Source organism: Nasonia vitripennis, chromosome 1 (genome assembly GCF_009193385.2).
Source record: "Nasonia vitripennis strain AsymCx chromosome 1, Nvit_psr_1.1, whole genome shotgun sequence".
NCBI lineage: Eukaryota > Metazoa > Arthropoda > Insecta > Hymenoptera > Pteromalidae > Nasonia > Nasonia vitripennis.
In genome coordinates, this window is record NC_045757.1 from 7,447,575 (window position 1) to 7,466,839 (window position 19,265).

Here is a 19,265-nt window from a genome sequence, read left to right on the forward strand (position 1 = left end):
GTCAGGGGAACGGATTGTGTTGCCGCGCGCACCGAGAAATGGGTTGCCGTCTTCGTCATCGCATGGCAAGTTTGCGGAATGCGACGAGGACTTACGTGCGATGTGTGTATAGGAGAGACGCTAGAGAGAGAACGGAGGATGTCTGTCACGTAGGTATGTGGAGAGAGAGAGAGAGAGAGAGAGAGAGAGAGAACCGAGCCTGGCTTTTCGGGGAAAGAGAGATATTGAAATTCGGAAAGAGCAGGCTCCGAACGAATTTTTCCGGATGCGCTTTTCGAGAATTATTATTTCGAGGATGTGGTCTGGAATTTCGCTGGGAATGGGGTAGAGGATCGTGAAGAGGATAATTAGTGGTTCGGTGGAAGCTGAAATTACGTTGAGAAATGCTTGATGGAATTCGCATTATTAGTTATATCCGGGAGAGGGTATGATAAATAAACGAGCTTTTAAATTACTAGAAAAATGTCGAGTCATATTAATTCCGAGCTTGCGTGTAAAGTCAAGGCGTATCCTCTTAGTTGTCCAAGATATTTATAGGTGAATAATCAAATTAACCCTGCACTACTTCAACTCGGATTAAAATTTCGAAAGCGAAGCACTCGACCAATTTTCAAAAGCAGCCAAACGGAAACACTAATCCCATCCAAAATACTCTCGAATTTTCGCAAGCAGCACACGCGACTGGCCGCGTGCATGGACACAAAGCTTCTCCCTTTCAGCTGCAGCTCGGAAACGACGAATAGTCTCTCTCTCTCTCTCTCTCTCTCTCTCTCTCTCTCTCTCTCTCTCTCTCTCTCTCTCTCTCTCTCTCTCTCTCTCTCTCTCTCTCTCTCTCTCTCTCTCTCTCTCTCTTGCAAAAAGTAGCGAAGCTTCAAAGCCGACGGTCCGGCACTTAGTGCCTCTGCTTTTACCTGTATAATACGCTCGCCCTTCGTCTTCCATCCCTTTAACCCGACCGCCGCAGTTAAGAGGCCGTAATTGAATTTTGACCATAGCGCCGCTGCACGTCCGTTTCTCATTAAAAGCGTCGCCCTGACGGATCAAAGCTCTGACACTAGCGTCTGTGCTTCCAGTGTATTAACCGGATAGAAGATCAGAACGCGTACACGTCTCATGTGCAGGCACGTTTTATAAACAAATTTTTATTATTTAAGGGCCGAAGCAAATGGGAATGCGGATCAGAGCGGAAAAAATAAAGAAAGAAAGGGAGGGAGGCGAGAAAACCGAGCCAGCTTTCCACGGATGATTTCATTGCTTACGAATCAGTCGATGGGTGAACTTGGTGGCACGCGGCCAGTTTTCAACTTCATAGATTCTCAAAAAGTAACTAACCTTAAAAACGATCTATTGAAATGCCCTCCGCACATCCTGCTGCGAGAGTGTTTTATATACGAGCGCGGAGGAGTAGAGGCTAAAAATATCGCGCTAAATGTTCGCTCTGCTGACGGTCGAGCTTTCGAGAGCTTTTCGCACAACAATCTCCGCTGCATTGTAAAGCTACTTGAATTTCGGATTTACAATGTATTCGTACCAAAAGTTCGTCGTAAAAGTAAGAGATCTCCGGAAGCGCGATGAAGTCGACCATCTTTCCAGCCTATCCACACCCAGCGAGCTTCGGCCCTCTCTCAATCCTTCAGCGCCCCGCGGCCGATCCCGTAGACCAGCAACTGCCGCTCACCCACGCCTTCGTGAACTGGGAGCACTTGTCGATGATTTTTAGCACGAGCACTGCCACTAAATTTGCCTCTCTCTTTACCTCCGCAAGCTCGACTTGAAAATAATAAACGATGCACTGGAACACCACGTCAATCAGCCATGGGTAACGAGAAAAAGCTTCCCACCGATCGACAGTCGCCTGTATCCTGCGCTCGACTTAACACCATTAGTCAGCACTGTACCGACGAAAAAAAGCACAAAAAAATCGATTGATCGAGTATCTATCGGAAAAACCCACGATAGAATCGCGACGCCGGAGCAAGCGAGACGACTGCGTCGCACGTGTGCCGCCGGAATTCCGAACTGATCGCGCAGGAGTTGCCACGAGGCCGAGCCGGCCGCGCCACGCGCTACGAGGGAGGGGAGGGACGAAAGCTCTTATACAAGCGCGCACGCGTAAGCTCGTTTCGTTAGTGGCTATAGCAGTGGAGTTTTCGCCGAATAATTCACACAGCGCTAGATACGTGTATAGGAGAGAAGGATTTTGCAAACTAGCAGGAGGGAGAGAGAGAGGGAGATTAAAAATCAAGGCATAAAGCTTCACCGCCCCGTAAAATCTACGGCCGTATCTTTAATCGTCCAAATCACAATCATCGGAAAGCCTTTCGTTCTCTCTTTTTCGCCAGCTTGAATCGTTAAAGCGTTTCATTATACGAGCGAGAGCGGGCGCGCGCGAGGCGCTCTTTACCTTCCATCAAATCGCCCGACGACGCGGACTTGATGGTTTTCCTTTGGCCGCAAGCTCCACGGCGTTATTATCCGCGAAAAAGCGCGCTCGCTACGACGACGGGAGAATCGATCGAATCGATTTCTTTTTTTCCCCGCAAGCTCTTCTCTGCGTCACTTTTAATTGGACGCCCCCTAGCGTCTAGTACGCTGAAATGCGTATCTGGATACCATTACGTAAAGACACACAGTATATCTTGCCCCGAGAGAACTAATGAATTTCGGGGATACAGCGGAGAGCGCAGAGAGAAAGAGGATAAATAGAAGCCCGGCGAGTCTCGCACGCAATCGCGCGCAGCGATAAAAGCCCGGAGGATACGAACTCGAGCTTGCGCGAGTGTAGTCTCTCTGCTGTTGTCTTTATCGCGCGGAGCGATCGAGGCGCCCCCTTCATTTCATCTCTTAGAGCAACATCGCGCAGATAAACGCTCTCGAGGAGGTAGCGGCATGAGGCAGCCTCGAAAGGCTTTTTTGATGAACAAAAGAAACCACTCACTCTGTCTCTGTGTGTGAGATGGATCATTGTGTCGAGAGTGAGAGAGAGAGAGAGAGAGCGGGCGCGGATACCTATACGTGAGAGGAAAAGTTGCCGGGGAGAGGATGTGGTAATGCGAGTTTTAGTGCGAAGCTTTTTGCCCGATCGTTCGCGGCCCTTGTTGAGTTTGCTCGTTTGCTGAGAAATGAGGATCGTGCGCGGATTCTCTTTTCCCCGAGGAAATTGGGATCTCTAGCTGTGTATAGACTACTGCGCCGCGCATTGATCTCAGCAGCGACGACATTGACGCACTGCTGCGATTTGTTTAAACAAAGCTCGGCCATCCGTGCAGCTCGCGTCGTTAATAATTCTTTGAAGCGATAGCGTGTTTTTGTCGCTTTTCCCCCCGGTTTGCGAGAAAAAAAAACACCATTCGAACGGATTACTCGTGTGTATGGAATGAAAACGTTGGCACGGAGATTTAACTTTTTCTCTCTCTCTCTCTCTCTCTCTCTCTCTCTCTCTCTCTCTCTCTCTCTCTCTCTCTCTCTCTCTCCTCGTAGCTCCGAGAGGAAAGAGACGGAGCTTTTTCAAGCGCTCCACTGTCATTAATAATTTTCATTATTTGTTGGGAGACCATAAATCGCGCACTGCTATAGCGCGGAGCGAGAGATATCTCGTGAATAATATTTTCCCGCGCCAAGTGTGGCCTGTGTCTCGATTAATTCGCTAACGATGTAATTTCTGGGGTATAATACGATTGTATATTCGCGAAAGTCGAAACGATCGTTGCGCACTCGAGAGATCATAACTGTCGAGACTCGTGTGTAGAGCGCGAATCGATAAGCTCAATTCGAGATGGACGAGCTGAGCTTGCAAGCTTTGATAAAAAGAACTCATTCATTTCTTCCGACGTCTCGCTCTATACACACACCTGTTAAGCGACACTTCTGGAAAATGTCGGCTAATCTACAAAAGTACCTCAAGCTCATGGCATAATCACACATAATCATCTCAGCGAAGCTCAGCGGAAATCCGATTGAAAAGTACGAAATATCCGGTTACGCGGTTGGCCATAATATAATCGCTAATTGAACACGAATTTTATTCAAACGCGTCCCTCTTTCTCTCTTTTTATCGATGACGACGATACACGCGAGCGAGCAAGCGAGAGATTGAAACGTTTGTACGTATCGCGAGAGCCGCGCGCTGCGCGCGCTCGACGGGCAGCAGCGGTGATTAAAATTGATTTAGTGCACAGGGGGGCCGTTCCGATTTTCGCGTTCATTAGTCATTGATTGAAACATTCAGGTCGCTCTCGCGCTTGGGATATATTTTCATCGTGGAATAATGATCCTTTTTTCTCCCGATACGCGCCGTACAACGAATCACCGCACAATAAAGCTCACCCCCCTACACGATCATGGGATCTATTTTAAAATCGAACGATACTACTCCCTCGATTATCATAGCGATGCATATTTATAACGCAAACGCAGCGCTGCAATTTCGCATCGCTACATAAATTACCTGAGGGATCGATCGCTGTGAGTATGCGCGCGGCGAAACACAAAACCCAGAAAAAAGCTCGCGCGGGCGCGCGAAAATTGAAAAAAAAAGAAGGAAGAAGCTCGAGCGGTAGGCTGAGCCGGGTGCCGGTATGGATTTTTCTGTCGCGCGGCGTGAAATACGCGGCCGAGAGCGCCGGCAACATCTGGCGATCTGTTAACGTTAGGCCGCCGTGCGCCGCCAGAAGCGCCAAGATAAATAAACAGGAATTAAATCTAGAAAGCTTTATCGGGAGGAGGAGGAGGAGGCGAGAGAGGGTTTTTTTTCTCGACCGGTTGCGGCTCGTCGGCTTACTCCCTGTATACTCAAGGATTCTTTTAATTGCGATGTTGAAGTGGCGGGCATTCTGCATTCTTTAGTGCAGAGCTTTTTATAGACGCGTCGCTACTCGCGGAGATGATCGAATGGTTAGGAGCTTGATTCCTTCGGATTACGAATTATACACGCGTTTATTATAGACTTTGATCCACGCGGGGTCGTTGCGCGGTTAAATGAACTCTCGCGATCCTCAATCCTGCTGGAATATTAACTCGAAATTAACTCGGAGCTGCTTAAAAATGTATGCTCGTACGCGCGGATACAGCGAGGAATTCGAAATGGAAATTAAATTCAAAATAATCCCTGCGAGCTTCCACAACAGAGGGATAGAGAGCTTCCATTTCGGCATCTATCCTGCTGCATTAGCTTTAAGCGCTTAAAGGGGACGGCAGCCGAAGGCAGAGCCGCAGATGTCTTACCCGGAAAGAAGCAGCAGCAGCAGTATTAAGACGGCAGAGTTTCTTCGATCTCGACAAAAGGATTTCGCGGGGCATCGTTTAATTTCGCCTAAGTGAGCCCACGCGATAGATGAGCGGGTATGTGTATGCACGACGTCGCTTATTACACAAAAAAAAAATCAGGAGAGTCGATCATAACATCAGATGTATGACGAAATTTGTATACGAAAGATTCAATGCTCTTCAAGAGCCAGCGGTTCCTGTTGATCCACATCAGCCTGTGCGCAGATTCGTTTCGCAAACCGCACGCGGTAAATCAGCGCATCGGCGTCCGTGTACTTGGTCAATATTGAATTTTGATAAAATTATCGCGCGTGCGTACGCTCATCCTGTAGCTCTTTGTTTGCCTTACCATAATACGGATTATATCCGCAGACACAGACGCGCGTAAGAGTTATAAATTTCATCAGCTCGAAAAGCTTCCCCGCGCGAGAAAAAAACTCCGAAGAAAGCTCCGAGGCACGCGAGCTTTCGATCAAAGCTCGACTCTGTGTGTACACGTGTATGTGAGTGTGCGTGTGTGTGTGTGCGTGCGTGTGTGTGTGTGTATATGCGATAGCGGAAAGAGAGGCAGAGGGATAAGGATCGTCCCGGAGCGATGAGGGATGGCGGCGCCGCGGAATCACGCAACTGCGTAATTAATCCAGCGACAATAAATTCGCGCCGGGGCGCTTGCGCGATCGCACCTTCCTGACACGCTCTCTCTGTCTGATCTATGGTGCTGCATCTTCGATGATGCCGCAGCGCTTCATGATTTGTCAAGGATTCTTTTATTGTCGCGCGCTCATAACTGTCGCTCCGACATGCCAGCGTTATCGGTTTTATCCTTATATAGAGCCGAGCTGGAACACGAGAATAGATATCTTGCTGATGCACAGATTTTTGAAACCGTTTCACCGAAAGTCCCGAGCGCCCACTAGCGGTATCTCGGATATTTATAACAGCCGTCAAATCTATCAGACGTCCATCCAACGTCATCCGAAGAGCTTTTCAAACAGCGAGCGACGAATCAAGTCAATTAAAGCTCGCGCGCGCGCGCGAGCGTTTCACCTCTGCAATATGTATTTATTTATAGGTCAGCTAATGCATCGCGGCTGAGGTGTGCTTTCGATCGGGGTCGGAAATGCAAAATTCAGGGTTCAGCAAAATTCAAGCGGCCGACGCCGCCTCTCGCAAGTCTAATTCGGTATATCGCTGTTCTCTCCTCGTCGCGATTGATTTGCTGGAGCGCGCGCGCGGTAACCCAGTTTTTTGTTTCCAAGATTTTTTCCATTATCGGCTCGTCGAGAACCATCAAAGATTCGTCGTTGTCGAGAGAGCGATTCACAGTAGAGTCATTATCACCAAAGGCCTTTTCTTGCGCGCAACGCCCGGCGGCGATAGATCAAAGCGAGAGAGAGAGAGAGAGAGAGAGAGAGAGAGAGAGAGAGAGAGAGAGAGAGAGAGCCTCGAAGCATCGTCTCTATTTTCGTCCAGCAAGCGCGCGCTCTCGTCCGCGCAAAAGTCCGAGCGCGGAGTCAAAATTCAGGAGCGAGAGTCGTATACACAGCCTGTACACAGAGAAGCGGCTCATCGCGATAGTATTTATCGGTAGCAGTAGCGCCTGAAACGCTGCCGTGTCTTGAACGTCGGCCCCGAGATAATGCAGCCCGTAATAGACGAGCATCATGCATGCTCGCGGCCATGTTTCTTCGCTTCGCGCTGCAGCGCCGCGATTATACACACACACACACGTGCAGTATAGTGTATAGGTACGGAAGAGCTAAGTTTAGCGGTCGGCGCAGTACCGGCCAGAGGCATTATTATTGCTCAGGAGTTTCCTCCGCCCCTCCCTCTATTTCGTGTTTATACGAATAAGCGTTCGCTGCTTCAGGTGCGCGTGAATAGTGCACCAGCGCTGCTGCGTCTTCAATTTTCGTATAAATACGCGGTGGGAAAAAAGTGTCGGATGGACCGCTCGCAGTGAGAGAGGGTAGGCATAATTCAGGCGCAACACGGAGAGCAACATTTAAAACGATTTCCGTCTGGCGGCGCTGCCAAGAAGACACGCGACGACTGCTGCTATTGCCGAGAGAGAGAGAGAGAGAGAGAGCCTTTGTTTTCGGGGAGGGATAGATTAACGAAACATAACGGCCCTGCGGGAGCGAAGCGCCACGGGGGATAACGGAGAGTGGCTGTGAGGAGGCCGACGCGTGCCAAAGCTTCGCTCTTTCTCGCTAAGCCTCGGGATAAGGCCGACTGCTGTTTTACCGGCGCTTACGTTGCCAAAGGGAGAGCTGGCTCTGCTGCAGTAGTTGTGGAACGTGTCTTTTAAATTCGAGTTTGTCATCCGCCGGATGATTCAGGCCGCTATATAGGACTGCCTTGGCGCGTTTGTCGTCACGTGTAATGGGGCTGGATTTTTATCCGACGTAGAACGCAGTGTGACGATCGACTTTGCTAATGAATAGTTGGAATTACTCGCGAATATAATCCCTGCGCGAGGGCTCGCGAAGAATCCTGGAAATACGGGAGGCTGCACGAGAGCGTTAAAAATGTGTCCATCGATTACTTTACACGAGTTATCCGATGAGCTATTCGTCGGCCGAATTCCGATAGTAGAAATTTCAATTCGACTCAACGAGAAGTAACGCTGAGAAATTAACTCGTCGCTGCAAGCGCATCGATTCTTTTTTAATAGAAACACGTCGCGAGGCTTTAATTTGACGGCAGCTGTTTTTATTGCGGGAGAGAAACGAACCGAAAGTAATCTCTTCCGCTGTGTATAAGCCATCTTCTCGTCGTTAATTAATTCCATCGATCGGCTCGATAAAGGCCCTCCCTCTCTGCTCCTTCGAGCTGAAATTAAAATGTATGCCACGGCTCATTCCCCGATTAAAATCAGCTAATCATCCGCTAACGAGAAAATCAAAACAGGCCGGCCTGGCGTCCGTGATGCACGAGACTTTTCAACACTTCGCCGGCACAGTCCGGCATAACTAAAAGTTTAATCTATGCAGCGGCGGCAGAGAAAGTTATACTCGCGGCGTCCGATAACAAAGGAGAGAGGGGGGCAAAGATAGATAGATAGATAGAGATGGAGAAACTCACCCCTGGCAAAGTCCGCTTCTCATGCAGAGCGTTCTGGGCGCTGATTGCACTGTCACGGCTGTAGTAGGTCAGAAAGGCGCAGCCTGCAAAGAAAAAAGAAAAGAAAGATGAATGCCTGTGTGATGCAGCTCGTCTCGCTTTATTATAGGCAGGGTTAATCATTTCTTTTCACTTCGCTTGACTCGGCCGCGGCGAATTTGTAAGGATCGCCGCGCTCGTGTGCATTTCAATTACTTTATGGGATTGCTAATTGCCTTGTTAGCCGTTTCATTCAGCTCTGCAAGCTCGTTTTTCTTCTCGTTTTCTGAACAAAACATTCTCGCGCACAAAAGGTGAGCTCGTCAAGATACGCGCATCGCAAAACAGCTCGGAGAGTTTCTTCATCTCGTCGAACAACTCGCTTCCACTCTCCGATATTCGATTCGGCCAATCAAGTACGCGACAGTTGATAAGAGAGTCGGCCTCCTCTCGCGATGGAATCGAGCGCAGCCGATAATGGCTCGCGCGGCTTAATTGCTATCGTTTTGAGAGCAGCGAACCGCTCTCCCTCTTTTCCTCTGTCATAGCTCGTCGTTTTTCTTCAGCTAATAACAGTTGGGATTTCGCGTACCTATGACCTTTGCGCGGAAAGAGAAAGAGAGAGAGAGAGAGAGAGAGAGAGAGAGAGAGAGAGCGAGAGAGAGAGAGAGAGGTTATTTTTGTCGGAGTGCGGACGTACGTACTTCCGGCGCGCGGGAACGTTTTCTCGTTTGGACAGGGATTACGCTTTTAATGGAAGTTTTAAAAAAGAACTCTATTACCTTTCTTTTTAGATCCGCGAAATTCCCCCCGCGCGCGACGTCCCTCTCGACTAGAAATATTCTATTTTACTTTTTCTATTCTATTTTATTTTCGTCATGATGATAGTCGGATCATCCAGAATAGATTGAATTTTTCGTTGAATATAAAAAAAGAAAAAAATTAAACTCCCTTGAAAAATTCAGCTCAGCCACGGCCTATCCATTGCCTGAGGAAAGATCCGCGACCGAGGAGAGAAAGCAAAATATTTACACCGGCGCGACGCGCCGTTCTCTCTCGTATCGTATCTATCAGTGGAGCCAACGGCGCATCGCCGATAAATCGCCGAACGTGCGATAAATTCCGACGAGCGCGCACCGCACACGTGAGAGAGTCTTGTCTCTGTAGCGCGCACGTGGGCCGGAAAACCTATTTATTACCGTCGTTAGCCGCGATACACGTTTCATTTTGTAAGCTCCCGGGGATATAGCGCGCTATCGGATTTTGTTCTCGGGAGATTTTCCGTGTATTTGTTTTTTCTTGCACCTCAGTAGGTGGATTATATGTACGTCGGATGTAATCGGGATATTGCCGAGAGTCTTACTTCCGAGATCCACTTCGCATCCGGCGGCGCACAGATATTTATCCGCGGCACAGCGTCATTATTCGCGTCTTCCGGTTAGTATGTGGTCTCGTCGCTCCAATGAGCCGTGAGCTCGAGTAAATCATAATCTTTCTCTCTCCTGCTTGTTCGCTTTTCCTCTCTTTCTCTCTCTCTCTCTCCTTCGCTCGGTATAAGGTATGCTATATGTGCACGACTTCTCTGCGGCTTCGCCGGGCTATCGTCGTCGAATCGAAGCTCAGTCAGCGTAAATCCGATGCTCGCGCGGAAGGAAAAACATCCGAGTGCCGAGGCCGGAAGTATTCCTTCATTTGGGAAGATTTATTCTTGCGGCCAGCGCGTACATCGCGGAGATGTATTAATTTCTCTTTCCTGTCGTTGTTTATGTTCCCAAAGAATTTATCGACCGTCTATACATTTCGTATTATTTTCACATGGCTCGATTTTTTTTCAAAAAGTATACGCGAAATGGGACGTGTACGAAATTGAACGCTGGAAATCGATGCCTCGCTCAATTTCAAATTCCATTTTCCTCTGTAATAAAATATACAAAAACAAATTTCGTCCCGCAGCAAGTGGACTCAGCAGTATGCAATCGTAAATCACAAACACTTGTTTCAACAACCCGACAAAACAGCTCGATCAAGAATGCACCTCTCTCTCTCTTTTTCCCGCAAAAAAGCTCAACGCAAGCTCGTCTGCACAGCGTGTTCCCGCACCGCAACAAACGGCAAGCGCGTTTTTCGCGCGCAGGTGCGCGCACTCGCTGTTTTACACTTGCTCTCGCGAAGAAAATCGCACTCGTTAAATTCGAATTTGCCGCGCTATAGCCGCTGGCTTTTTCCCGCCAGATTATGAAGGCTTTTTGCCACGGCCGACTCTATGCTTTTTCGCTACCGCAACGAAATCCACGTGGAGTGCAACAAAGTAATAAATTGAAAGCGAGAGTCGTTCCTTTTTTTCATTCAGAAAAGCTCTCTCCCTCTATCTTGACGTAATTAATGACCGCAAGGATGAAAGAGGCGCGCTTTTCTAATCGGGCCGTCCGCGGACTAACGAGTTTTATCACTTTTACCTGACGCATTCGTGAGAAATGAAGTCTAACTTATGTAAAGTGCTTGATAACGAGACTTCATTTGCGCGCTGGGATAGAGAGGGGAGAGAGGGAGGAAGGGGACATTAATCATGCGGAACTGCTTCACTTAGCGCGAGCGTATGAATTTTGATGAAGGACGTTTTTTTCCAAAGGCTACGCTTTCTTTCCATCGAGCGAATCATTGAAGCGCCGAGTTCATTCATTCTCAACGACGAGTTGTTCGACATTGACCGATCGCTCCACTCGCTCGTGAAATAACGACTGATGATTACTAATCCAATAATCTAGAGGATTCGTAAAAAACGTGCTGAGCAACAATCTCCCGCGAGACTCGTAGGCTTATCTTGTATATACGCTTCCCTTATCTCCTCAGCCGTTTCGTGGAATTTATAATATTCGGCCGAGACTACACGTAGCTATCGCGGATTAGCGCGTGACCCGCCGGTGTCGCGCTGCTTTTTTCCTTTTTCGCGCACGAAAGCGATACTTCCTCGCGACGTCGCGCCAATAAACTCGAGTAGTCTCACGTTCGCCCCTGGGAATCCTTCATATTTCGCCCGGGCGCGTAAAAACCGGACGATCGGCGGATAAGCGCTATATACGTGCAGGCCTCCTGCGCGAAGCAGCCAAGCGGATTTAAGACGGACGTGAGCTTTCGCGAGCTAAGAGCTGCTCTATCCACGGGCCTCTCGCAAAGTATAAGGATTATGCACGTACGGCTGGGGTAAAATGTTAAGTAGTTCGCTGATGCTTTTTTTTCTCTCTCTTTTTTTCTTATTCTTTTCTATTTTTTCTTTCGTTATTATGAGAAGGGAGGGATTAGAGGAAAGTCGGAGTTGGTTTGAATTAACAAAGGGTCGATACATGAATCAGAAGTACTGAGCTACGTAGATGCGTCCGTTTGGCTTGCTGAGGTAGTCCCACAAGTTGTAGGTGGCCGTCATAATGGGAAGCCAGTCCTGTTTGATCATGTCGCTGCCTTTCTCTGCAACCATGATGGTCGCCGCGTAGGTGTTGGCTCGAGGTAGGCTCGGCATTATCGAACCATCGATGACTCGAAGTCCATTGATACCGTGAACCTGGAGTCTCGGGTTGACGACTGCATCAGTGTCACCTACGGGTCCCATGCGACAGGTTCCACCGATGTGGAAGGCTGAATTTAAAGTTTTCCTGACGAGACACTTGAAGTATTCCTCGCTTTCGAAGACGTGGTTCTCGCAACCAGGTTCTGAGACGGTTGAGTACTCGAATCCGTTTTCTCTGAGGGTTGTAGACCGAGTGATGCCGATCATGGCGCGAATCCCACTGAGGATGGTTTTCATGTCCTGAGGATGTCCTAAGTAGTTCGCGTAGATCAGAGGTTGGCCCAGGACTGGCTCGGTCTTGTTAAGCGTCAGTATCCCTCGGCTCTTGGGTGTCAGAAGTGTCAGGCTCACTTTGACCTCGTCGTAGTACGAACTAGGTATGAACTTCAGATCGCTGGTCTTCTTTTCAATCTCGGAGATGAATCCCGTGAAGCCAAATTGAATATCAGCTCGTCCGAAACATTTTTGACAATTTTGGTAGTAGGCTATAGCATCCATCGAACCAATTGCTGATAGCGGACCCTGATGACTGCTCAGCCAGTAGATCAGGTCGTCGCGCATCTTGTCGACACTGACCAGGGTGGAAGCCTGCTCATTGAGCTTGAAAGTGAACGGATACAAGATTGGGTGGTCTAGAAGATTGCGACCAACAGGCAAATCTTTGAGGAGTGGGATGTCAGCCTGAACCAACTCCTCCGCTGGTCCTATTCCCGACAGCATAAGCAGCTTGGGCGACTCGACTGATCCAGCGGATACGATCACCTCCTTTTTGGCGAGCACTGATAGATTTATGCAAAAGGTTATTTATTAGATGCATTGTCATACCATTAACTGCTTTTGGAGAGCTTTGCTACTGCTTACCTGAAATGAGTCTCGATTTGGAATCGAGGTACTGCACACCGACCACTCTCTTGGAGTCTGGATCGATGATAATTTTGACGACCTTGGAGTTGGTGCGAATCGTAAGGTTTGGTCTACTGCCGCGAATGGGTCTCAAAAATGCACCGTTTGCACTCTGGTGAGTTCCGTGAATCGAGTTAAACTGCAGTTTTGACATCCCGAACTGCACACCTGAGTTGTAGTCAGTCTCCGCGAAGCCCATTTCTCTCCAAGCATTTCTGATGATCTTCGTATTCTTATCCTGGTAAGGATACCGCTCGACAGTCATGTATCCGCCTCTCGAGTGAGTTTCGGGACTGCGGGTGAACACCTGATTCGATAAAGTTGTTTCAATCGTCCCTTCCTATCGAAATTAAAGTCTCGAGATTTAAGACCCAGTAACTCACTTCGGGATCCCTGGCATCCTCCGACTTTTTGAAATACGGCAGCACCTCGTCGTAGCTCCATCCGGGATTGCCGAGTCTCGCCCAGTCGTCGTAATCTTGCTTGTGGCCGCGCACGTACCACATGGTATTTATCGTGCTGCTGCCTCCCATGACTCTGCCCCTGGGCCAGTAGTACGAGACGTTCCCGAGTCCCGTGAATTCCGGCTGGGTGTGGTAGGCGTAGTCGATGCTGCTGAGCCGCAGAATCCGGGCAAGCGCCGGGACATTCGCTACGGCCGGCTCTTCGTCTCCGGCCTCCAGCAGCAGTATCTACACGGCCGAAAAGGAATTCGTGGCTAACCGAGAGTTTTGGGGAGTGACGGTAGCTTGGCTTTGGATCGAAACATTACCTTCCAGTTTTTCACCTCGCTGAGACGGTTCGCCAGAACGCAGCCGGCAGCACCGGCTCCGACAATCACGAAGTCGAAGTCGTCATCGGGGCTGGGATTTTGGCGGGACTTGTCACTAAAGTGATCGTCGAACGAGTAGCCAAGAAGTTGGACGATTAGTCGGAGTAGAGTTAAGACCTGGGGCTGACACGAACTTAGCATAGGGCTCGCCGTACACGTGCCCAGGTAGTCACCCGGAACCCAGTACATTTTTGCAGAGGTTCGTTCACTGTGAGGTCCAACGATTTAGTGCCGAATGATGGATCGATGGTATAGTTGGCTTACGCTTTTGTTTGTTATCCTGTGCTGTGGAGATAGGACGAGTATCGATATCTCACGTACGTGAAAAAGCTATAGCGTTCGCTCACGTATTGAAATTTGTAGGAGTGTGATGGATAAGACATTACGAGAGAGTGAGATTACCAAATCGTTTTTAAAATACGGTTGATTACGTTTAATTACGAAAGTATCGAGTTATAATATTTATCGTTGGCTCAAGATAATATTTGAAAAAAAACTACCAACATGGATTACAAAATTTTGTATGCGCGACAAGAAAATGAATTTTTTATAAAATTTAATAACAATTATTTTTCAATAAATATTTTTATTTTTCATACAATAATTTACAAAGATCTCATTCTTTTACAATTTTCCCGTGTACAGTCATTTATTCCATAATAATCAAGGCCCTCTCAGAGCTAACAATCGCTCAGACGTCATCCGCAGTGTATCCATAAAACTTCCTAGATTTCTTGTAGGGATTCTATTTTGAGTAGTTCTACTCGGCTGTACTCGAGGAATCACTACGGCGCGTGGACCCAACCAGTCCTGTTTGATCATGTCGCTACCCTTTTCGGCGATCATGAGTGTAGGTGCATATGTGTTGCCCCTGATCAACGTCGGCATGATCGAGGCATCGATGACTCTCAGCCCAATGACACCGTGAACCCTCAACCTGGCGTCAACGACGCTGGAGGGATTCGCACGAGGTCCCATTCTGCAAGTTCCTGATGGGTGGAAAGCCGTTGTCACGTAGTGCTCGGCCATGCATTCGAAGTAAGCGGTGCTTTCGAAGGGGAAGTTTTCGCAGCCCTCGGCTACAATAATAAATTAATTTGTTATTGAAACTAAAATTTATTGATGTATAAGATTGATTCTCAGTACCTGGCGTTGTAATGTGAATGAAGCCATTTTCTCTGAAGCTCCTGGTATTGACTATTTTTCTAGCCATGTGCGCCCCTTCGACCAGGACCTTGATATCGTGAGGGTGAGTAAGGTAATTTGCGTAAATCAGCGGATGACCCAGAGGATTGCTGATGTTCAATTTCACGAGTCCCCTGCTCTTTGGATTTAACAGCGTCGTGCTCAATCTAACCTCGTTGTAGTACGACATGGGTATATAATGAAAACTGTAATTATTAAGCGGCTCTGAAATAAAGCCTGTGAAGCCGAAATGTATGTCTGGTACGCCTCTGAGCTTCTCGTTGGACGTCTGGTAGTAAGTGACCGTGTCCATGAGACCCAGTCCTGAAAGAGGACCTTCATGACTGCTTAGCCAATAGACCAAGTCGTCCTGCATATCCTCGACACTGGCGAAGGTTGCGGCATCGTCGCTCATTTTAAACTGTATGGGGTAGACCATTGGGTGATCTTGAAGGTTCGCGCCCACTGGTAGATTCTGCATCAATGGAATTCCGGCCTCTCGCAAGTGTTCCGCTGGTCCTATACCTGAGAGCATCAGCAATTTTGGAGACTCTATGGCTCCACCCGACACTATTACTTCTTTCTTTGCGTGAGCGTACTATAGCAACGAATAATTGTGTCGTTACAATTTTTTATAAGTACATCGACAAAAATTGTTGGATATATTTTTACCTGAACCGTGTTGGTATTCTGATCGATGTATTCAACACCAAGAGCACGTTTGGATGCAGGATCGATGACAATCCTGGTAACCAAGCACTTGGTCTTTACAAACAGGTTGCGTCTTTTGCCACGAATGGGTCTTACGTAGGCACCATTAGCAGTCTGATGGGCACCGTGAATCGTGTGGAACTGAAGCCTAGAGGTACCGAGTTGGGTGTAACCGGAATTATAATCGATCTCCTTGAAGCCTAATTCCTTCCAAGCGTTCAAAATAGTCTTGCTGTTACGGTCTTGATGAGGAAAACGCTCGACCGTCAAAAAACCACCTATTCCATGACTGTCTGGAAAGTCGGCTCGAATCTACGCGGTAATAACTCATTACTAGATTCTTCATTTTAAAAATAAATTACTATATGTAACTCTTACATCAGGGTCGCGGCAGTCCTCGCACTTCTTAAAATAATGCAGCACTTCGTTGTAGCTCCACCCGGGATTACCAAAGCTGGCCCAATCATCGTAGTCCTGTTTGTTACCGCGAACGTACCACATGGTGTTGATGGTACTACTGCCTCCCATGACTTTACCGCGAGGCCAGTAGTCCGAATGGTTCTCGCCACGCCGACAGCCAAGGATCGGCTGCGGTTCTGTTTTGTATGCATAGTCCACGCTGCTGTACTTCAGGATTCGACACATGCCTGGCACGTTCGCGATCGCCGGCTCCTCTTCACCAGCTTCCAGCAAAAGTATCTAATTTTTTTTTTTTCATGAGTTTCATAGATCTGCTTTACTTGAAACTTTGACGCCTAAAAACCATACCTTCCAATCGGTAATCTCGCTCAGCCGATTCGCCAGAACGCAACCAGCAGCTCCGGCTCCCACGATGATGAAATCGTACGGACCATTTTCACCTCCTTTACTACCTCCGAGTCTCCGGACGTCGCTGAAATTCTCGTCCAAAGAACCTCCAAGCAACTGGACGAGCAAAGCGACGTACGCTAAGATGTCCGGTTGGCAGGTGGCAAGCGACGAGTAGGCTCCGCAGAAGCTCCCGTGATCCGCTGGAGTCCAAGTCATCCTTACTTCGAGGTCACGAATACGAGAATGAATTCTTAACGCAAAATTTTTTCCTCAAGTAGAATACATTATTTTACTTTTCTCGCACGTAGAGGGTATCTGGCATTTTGAGTGACCACCCGATAATCGAGAGTTTCGTCCGATTACTTGGCACACGTGTCGGTTATCGTTGCGCGAAATTATTATGCTTGATAGGTTTATTTTCGTTAAGTGGCACACATTGTTGATTACAACGTATTTTTAGTAATGAATAGAATACATCTGAATAACCGTCGTAATTAACCATATAGAGTGTCGTTTTGCGTATAAAAAATTGCTACTGCAAAAATTAATTGACATCGTGACAGACGTGTACGTGTTATGAAAGTTTATTTGAAATAAATATGCAATTAAAAAAAAATGAAAATCGAATAGAAAGGAATTTTTCTTTGATCGATGATTTGTTTTGACGCATTTTACCAATCGTATGTTGAATGTATTGACTCTCTGCGACAAAGCAATGATGTGCAGCTTGCATCGACAAACAATCCGGACATTTACGCAACAACTTTCAGCTCACTTGAAAAATAAAAGCCGTAATATCGCATTTATCCTTATATTGTCGCAATGTTCTCATGAAATGTATTGACCAACATTAACTCGAGCGCTAATAAATCAGAGAAGATGAAAAATCAGTAACCAGATCAACATCACTTGCTTTCGCTCTAGATTGATCATATATATTTCGCGCTGATACAAATCGAACGAGCCATCAAATACCTCCAGAATTACACAAAATCAATACGTATAAATTCTGACTAAATTTAAATCGTCCAACAAGTCCGATGGAGAACTTTGTCGGACGTTGTCTATTTTAAATCAAAATCCAATGACGAGCAAACGCATTCAAAAATCCTCCACACACACACGCAGAGAGAGAGAGAGAGAGAGAGAGAGAGAGAGAGAGAGAGAGAGAGAGAGAGAGAGAAGCGTATAGGCTATACATAGAGGCTCAGAGAGAGAGAGAGAGAAAGTCGGTGGTGCGGGGTCGGAGAGCAGTTTTATTCACGAGAGGCAACGCCGACGACTAATACACCAGTCACTGGACAGCGTCCAAGTCATAAGTTGAATTTTATGACGTGCGATCGATACAACGGGACAGAGAGGAGAGAGGAGAGAGATTTGCTCGTCTCGCTCACGCTCATTTTGAGCCGAGTTCGTTGTTCTAGCTGTCTGCGCGCTGACGGGCCTTCATAGCCTGACTTATGCGCCAATCCTCCGTGTGTGTGTGTGTGTGTGTGTGCGAGAGAGTTTATGTCCTTATGTATTATATATTGTGACTGCAAATTGGTCGGGACGCCGGCGGGCTATTTGCTCTCAGGGACGTGGCATTTCCTCGTACGTATACGAGCACGAAAATAAAAAACGCAATCACGCTCGTACAAAAAAGAATGCTCTGCGCTTGAATAACGATAGAGAGCCGTAAAAAAAATGTCAAATTTTTGTAGGTCGCTCGCAAGCATCATCCCCCCGAGAGAGAGAGAGAGAGAGAGAGAGAGAGTCAGGCCAAAACTGCGCTTGGGCGCCAAATGAATTTCGCAATAGAGGCAGCAGCAAAAACACGAGCAGACCACGGCGCACGCGAAAATAATAATCAGCGGCAGCACGGCAACAGCGCAGCAAAAATCCCCAATTCGATCTGCTGCAGCTCCCCAAGGAGGGAACTCGCTCCCCTCGGCTAAAATTGAGGAATCCCCGGCCTACGCGATACAGCAGCTCCTCCGCAGACTAGAGAGAGAGGGAAATCGGTCCCGATAGCAGAGCAGAGGCAGTACCCAGGGGATGCTGGGGCAGCAGCAGCAGCTCCTCTTCCTTCCTTCGGCTTCCTAATGAATTGAGGCGAGACGCAAGGGAGGAGGTCTAAGCTCGCTGCTGCTGCTGCCGGCAGCTCTGGAATTTGCATCTCTCGGCCGCCGCGGCGAAAATTGAAATGCGCCATAGAGCTACTGTCGGCCTCGGCGAGTAGGCTTCGAATGGACAGGAGCAGAGCGAGGGCCGCGAAATGACTTTTATAATAGGAACTCGGGTTAATACCGCTGCTGCTGGAGCGAGAAATGGAAAACGGAGAAATTTTTTCCTTTCTCTGGACGAGACACTGCAATTACTGATTTTTGCATATAAATCGAGAGCTCTATGATGCGCCGCGCGCTTGTGCCGGGGCGGCATATCGCACGCGTGTTTTATATTAAAATTCAAATGCGCGAGAGCGAGCGAGCTTTCTTTATTATAAACAGGCTAAAAGCTACGAAAGATTCCTGGGGGGGAAAAGCGTCGTTTATACACCGCATACTTCCACTCTCGAGTTAAACGTCTTAAGCCCAGGCCACATTAACGCGGCAGCGGCGGCGGCATCATCCGCGTAAAAGGCGGCGTGGCTCGCATGAATATTCAAGAAAAAAGCAGCCCCGTGTAAGAGCTGAGAACGTAGTCGGCTTCACGGATAATTATCGCGCGCGAAAAGGGTACCTCGAGAAATCAGACACACACACACACACACACACACACACACACACACTCTCTCGCTCGCGCACACGTCCCTGGGCGAAATGGATTCGAGAAAAGAGCGCGCGTGTATGTAAATTCGCGCGCACGCGCGAAAGAGAAAGAGAGAGAGGAAATTGAAATATGCAAAACACA

At 48.0% G+C, this 19,265-nt stretch overlaps 2 protein-coding genes across 8 annotated transcripts in view; both read right to left on the bottom strand.

Annotated features, from left to right (window-relative positions):
- The window catches only part of LOC100121596 (CUGBP Elav-like family member 4), a 566,446-nt gene that overhangs the window by 497,292 nt on the left and 49,889 nt on the right, over nt 1-19,265 (bottom strand). For 4 of the 7 annotated variants that reach the window (XM_032596161.1, XM_016982053.3, XM_032596160.1 and 1 more), the window contains one exon: nt 8,353-8,435. In XM_032596161.1, the coding sequence (XP_032452052.1) occupies nt 8,353-8,435 (83 nt within the window). Of the gene's footprint in view, nt 1-8,352; nt 8,436-14,233; nt 14,747-14,813; nt 15,451-15,524; nt 15,876-15,941; nt 16,263-16,331; nt 16,595-19,265 lie in introns of those variants that run through there. The other 3 variants (XM_031930131.2, XM_032596158.1, XM_032596164.1) reach the window with 2 other exon arrangements.
- On the bottom strand, nt 11,599-13,989 carry LOC100116242 (glucose dehydrogenase [FAD, quinone]-like). Its single transcript, XM_001600725.5, has 4 exons — nt 13,608-13,989; nt 13,219-13,527; nt 12,794-13,142; nt 11,599-12,711 (listed from the first exon to the last, which is right to left on the bottom strand). Exons 1-4 carry the CDS (start codon nt 13,854-13,856, stop codon nt 11,717-11,719), a joined length of 1,902 nt encoding a protein of 633 aa, XP_001600775.2. The 5' UTR covers nt 13,857-13,989; the 3' UTR covers nt 11,599-11,716.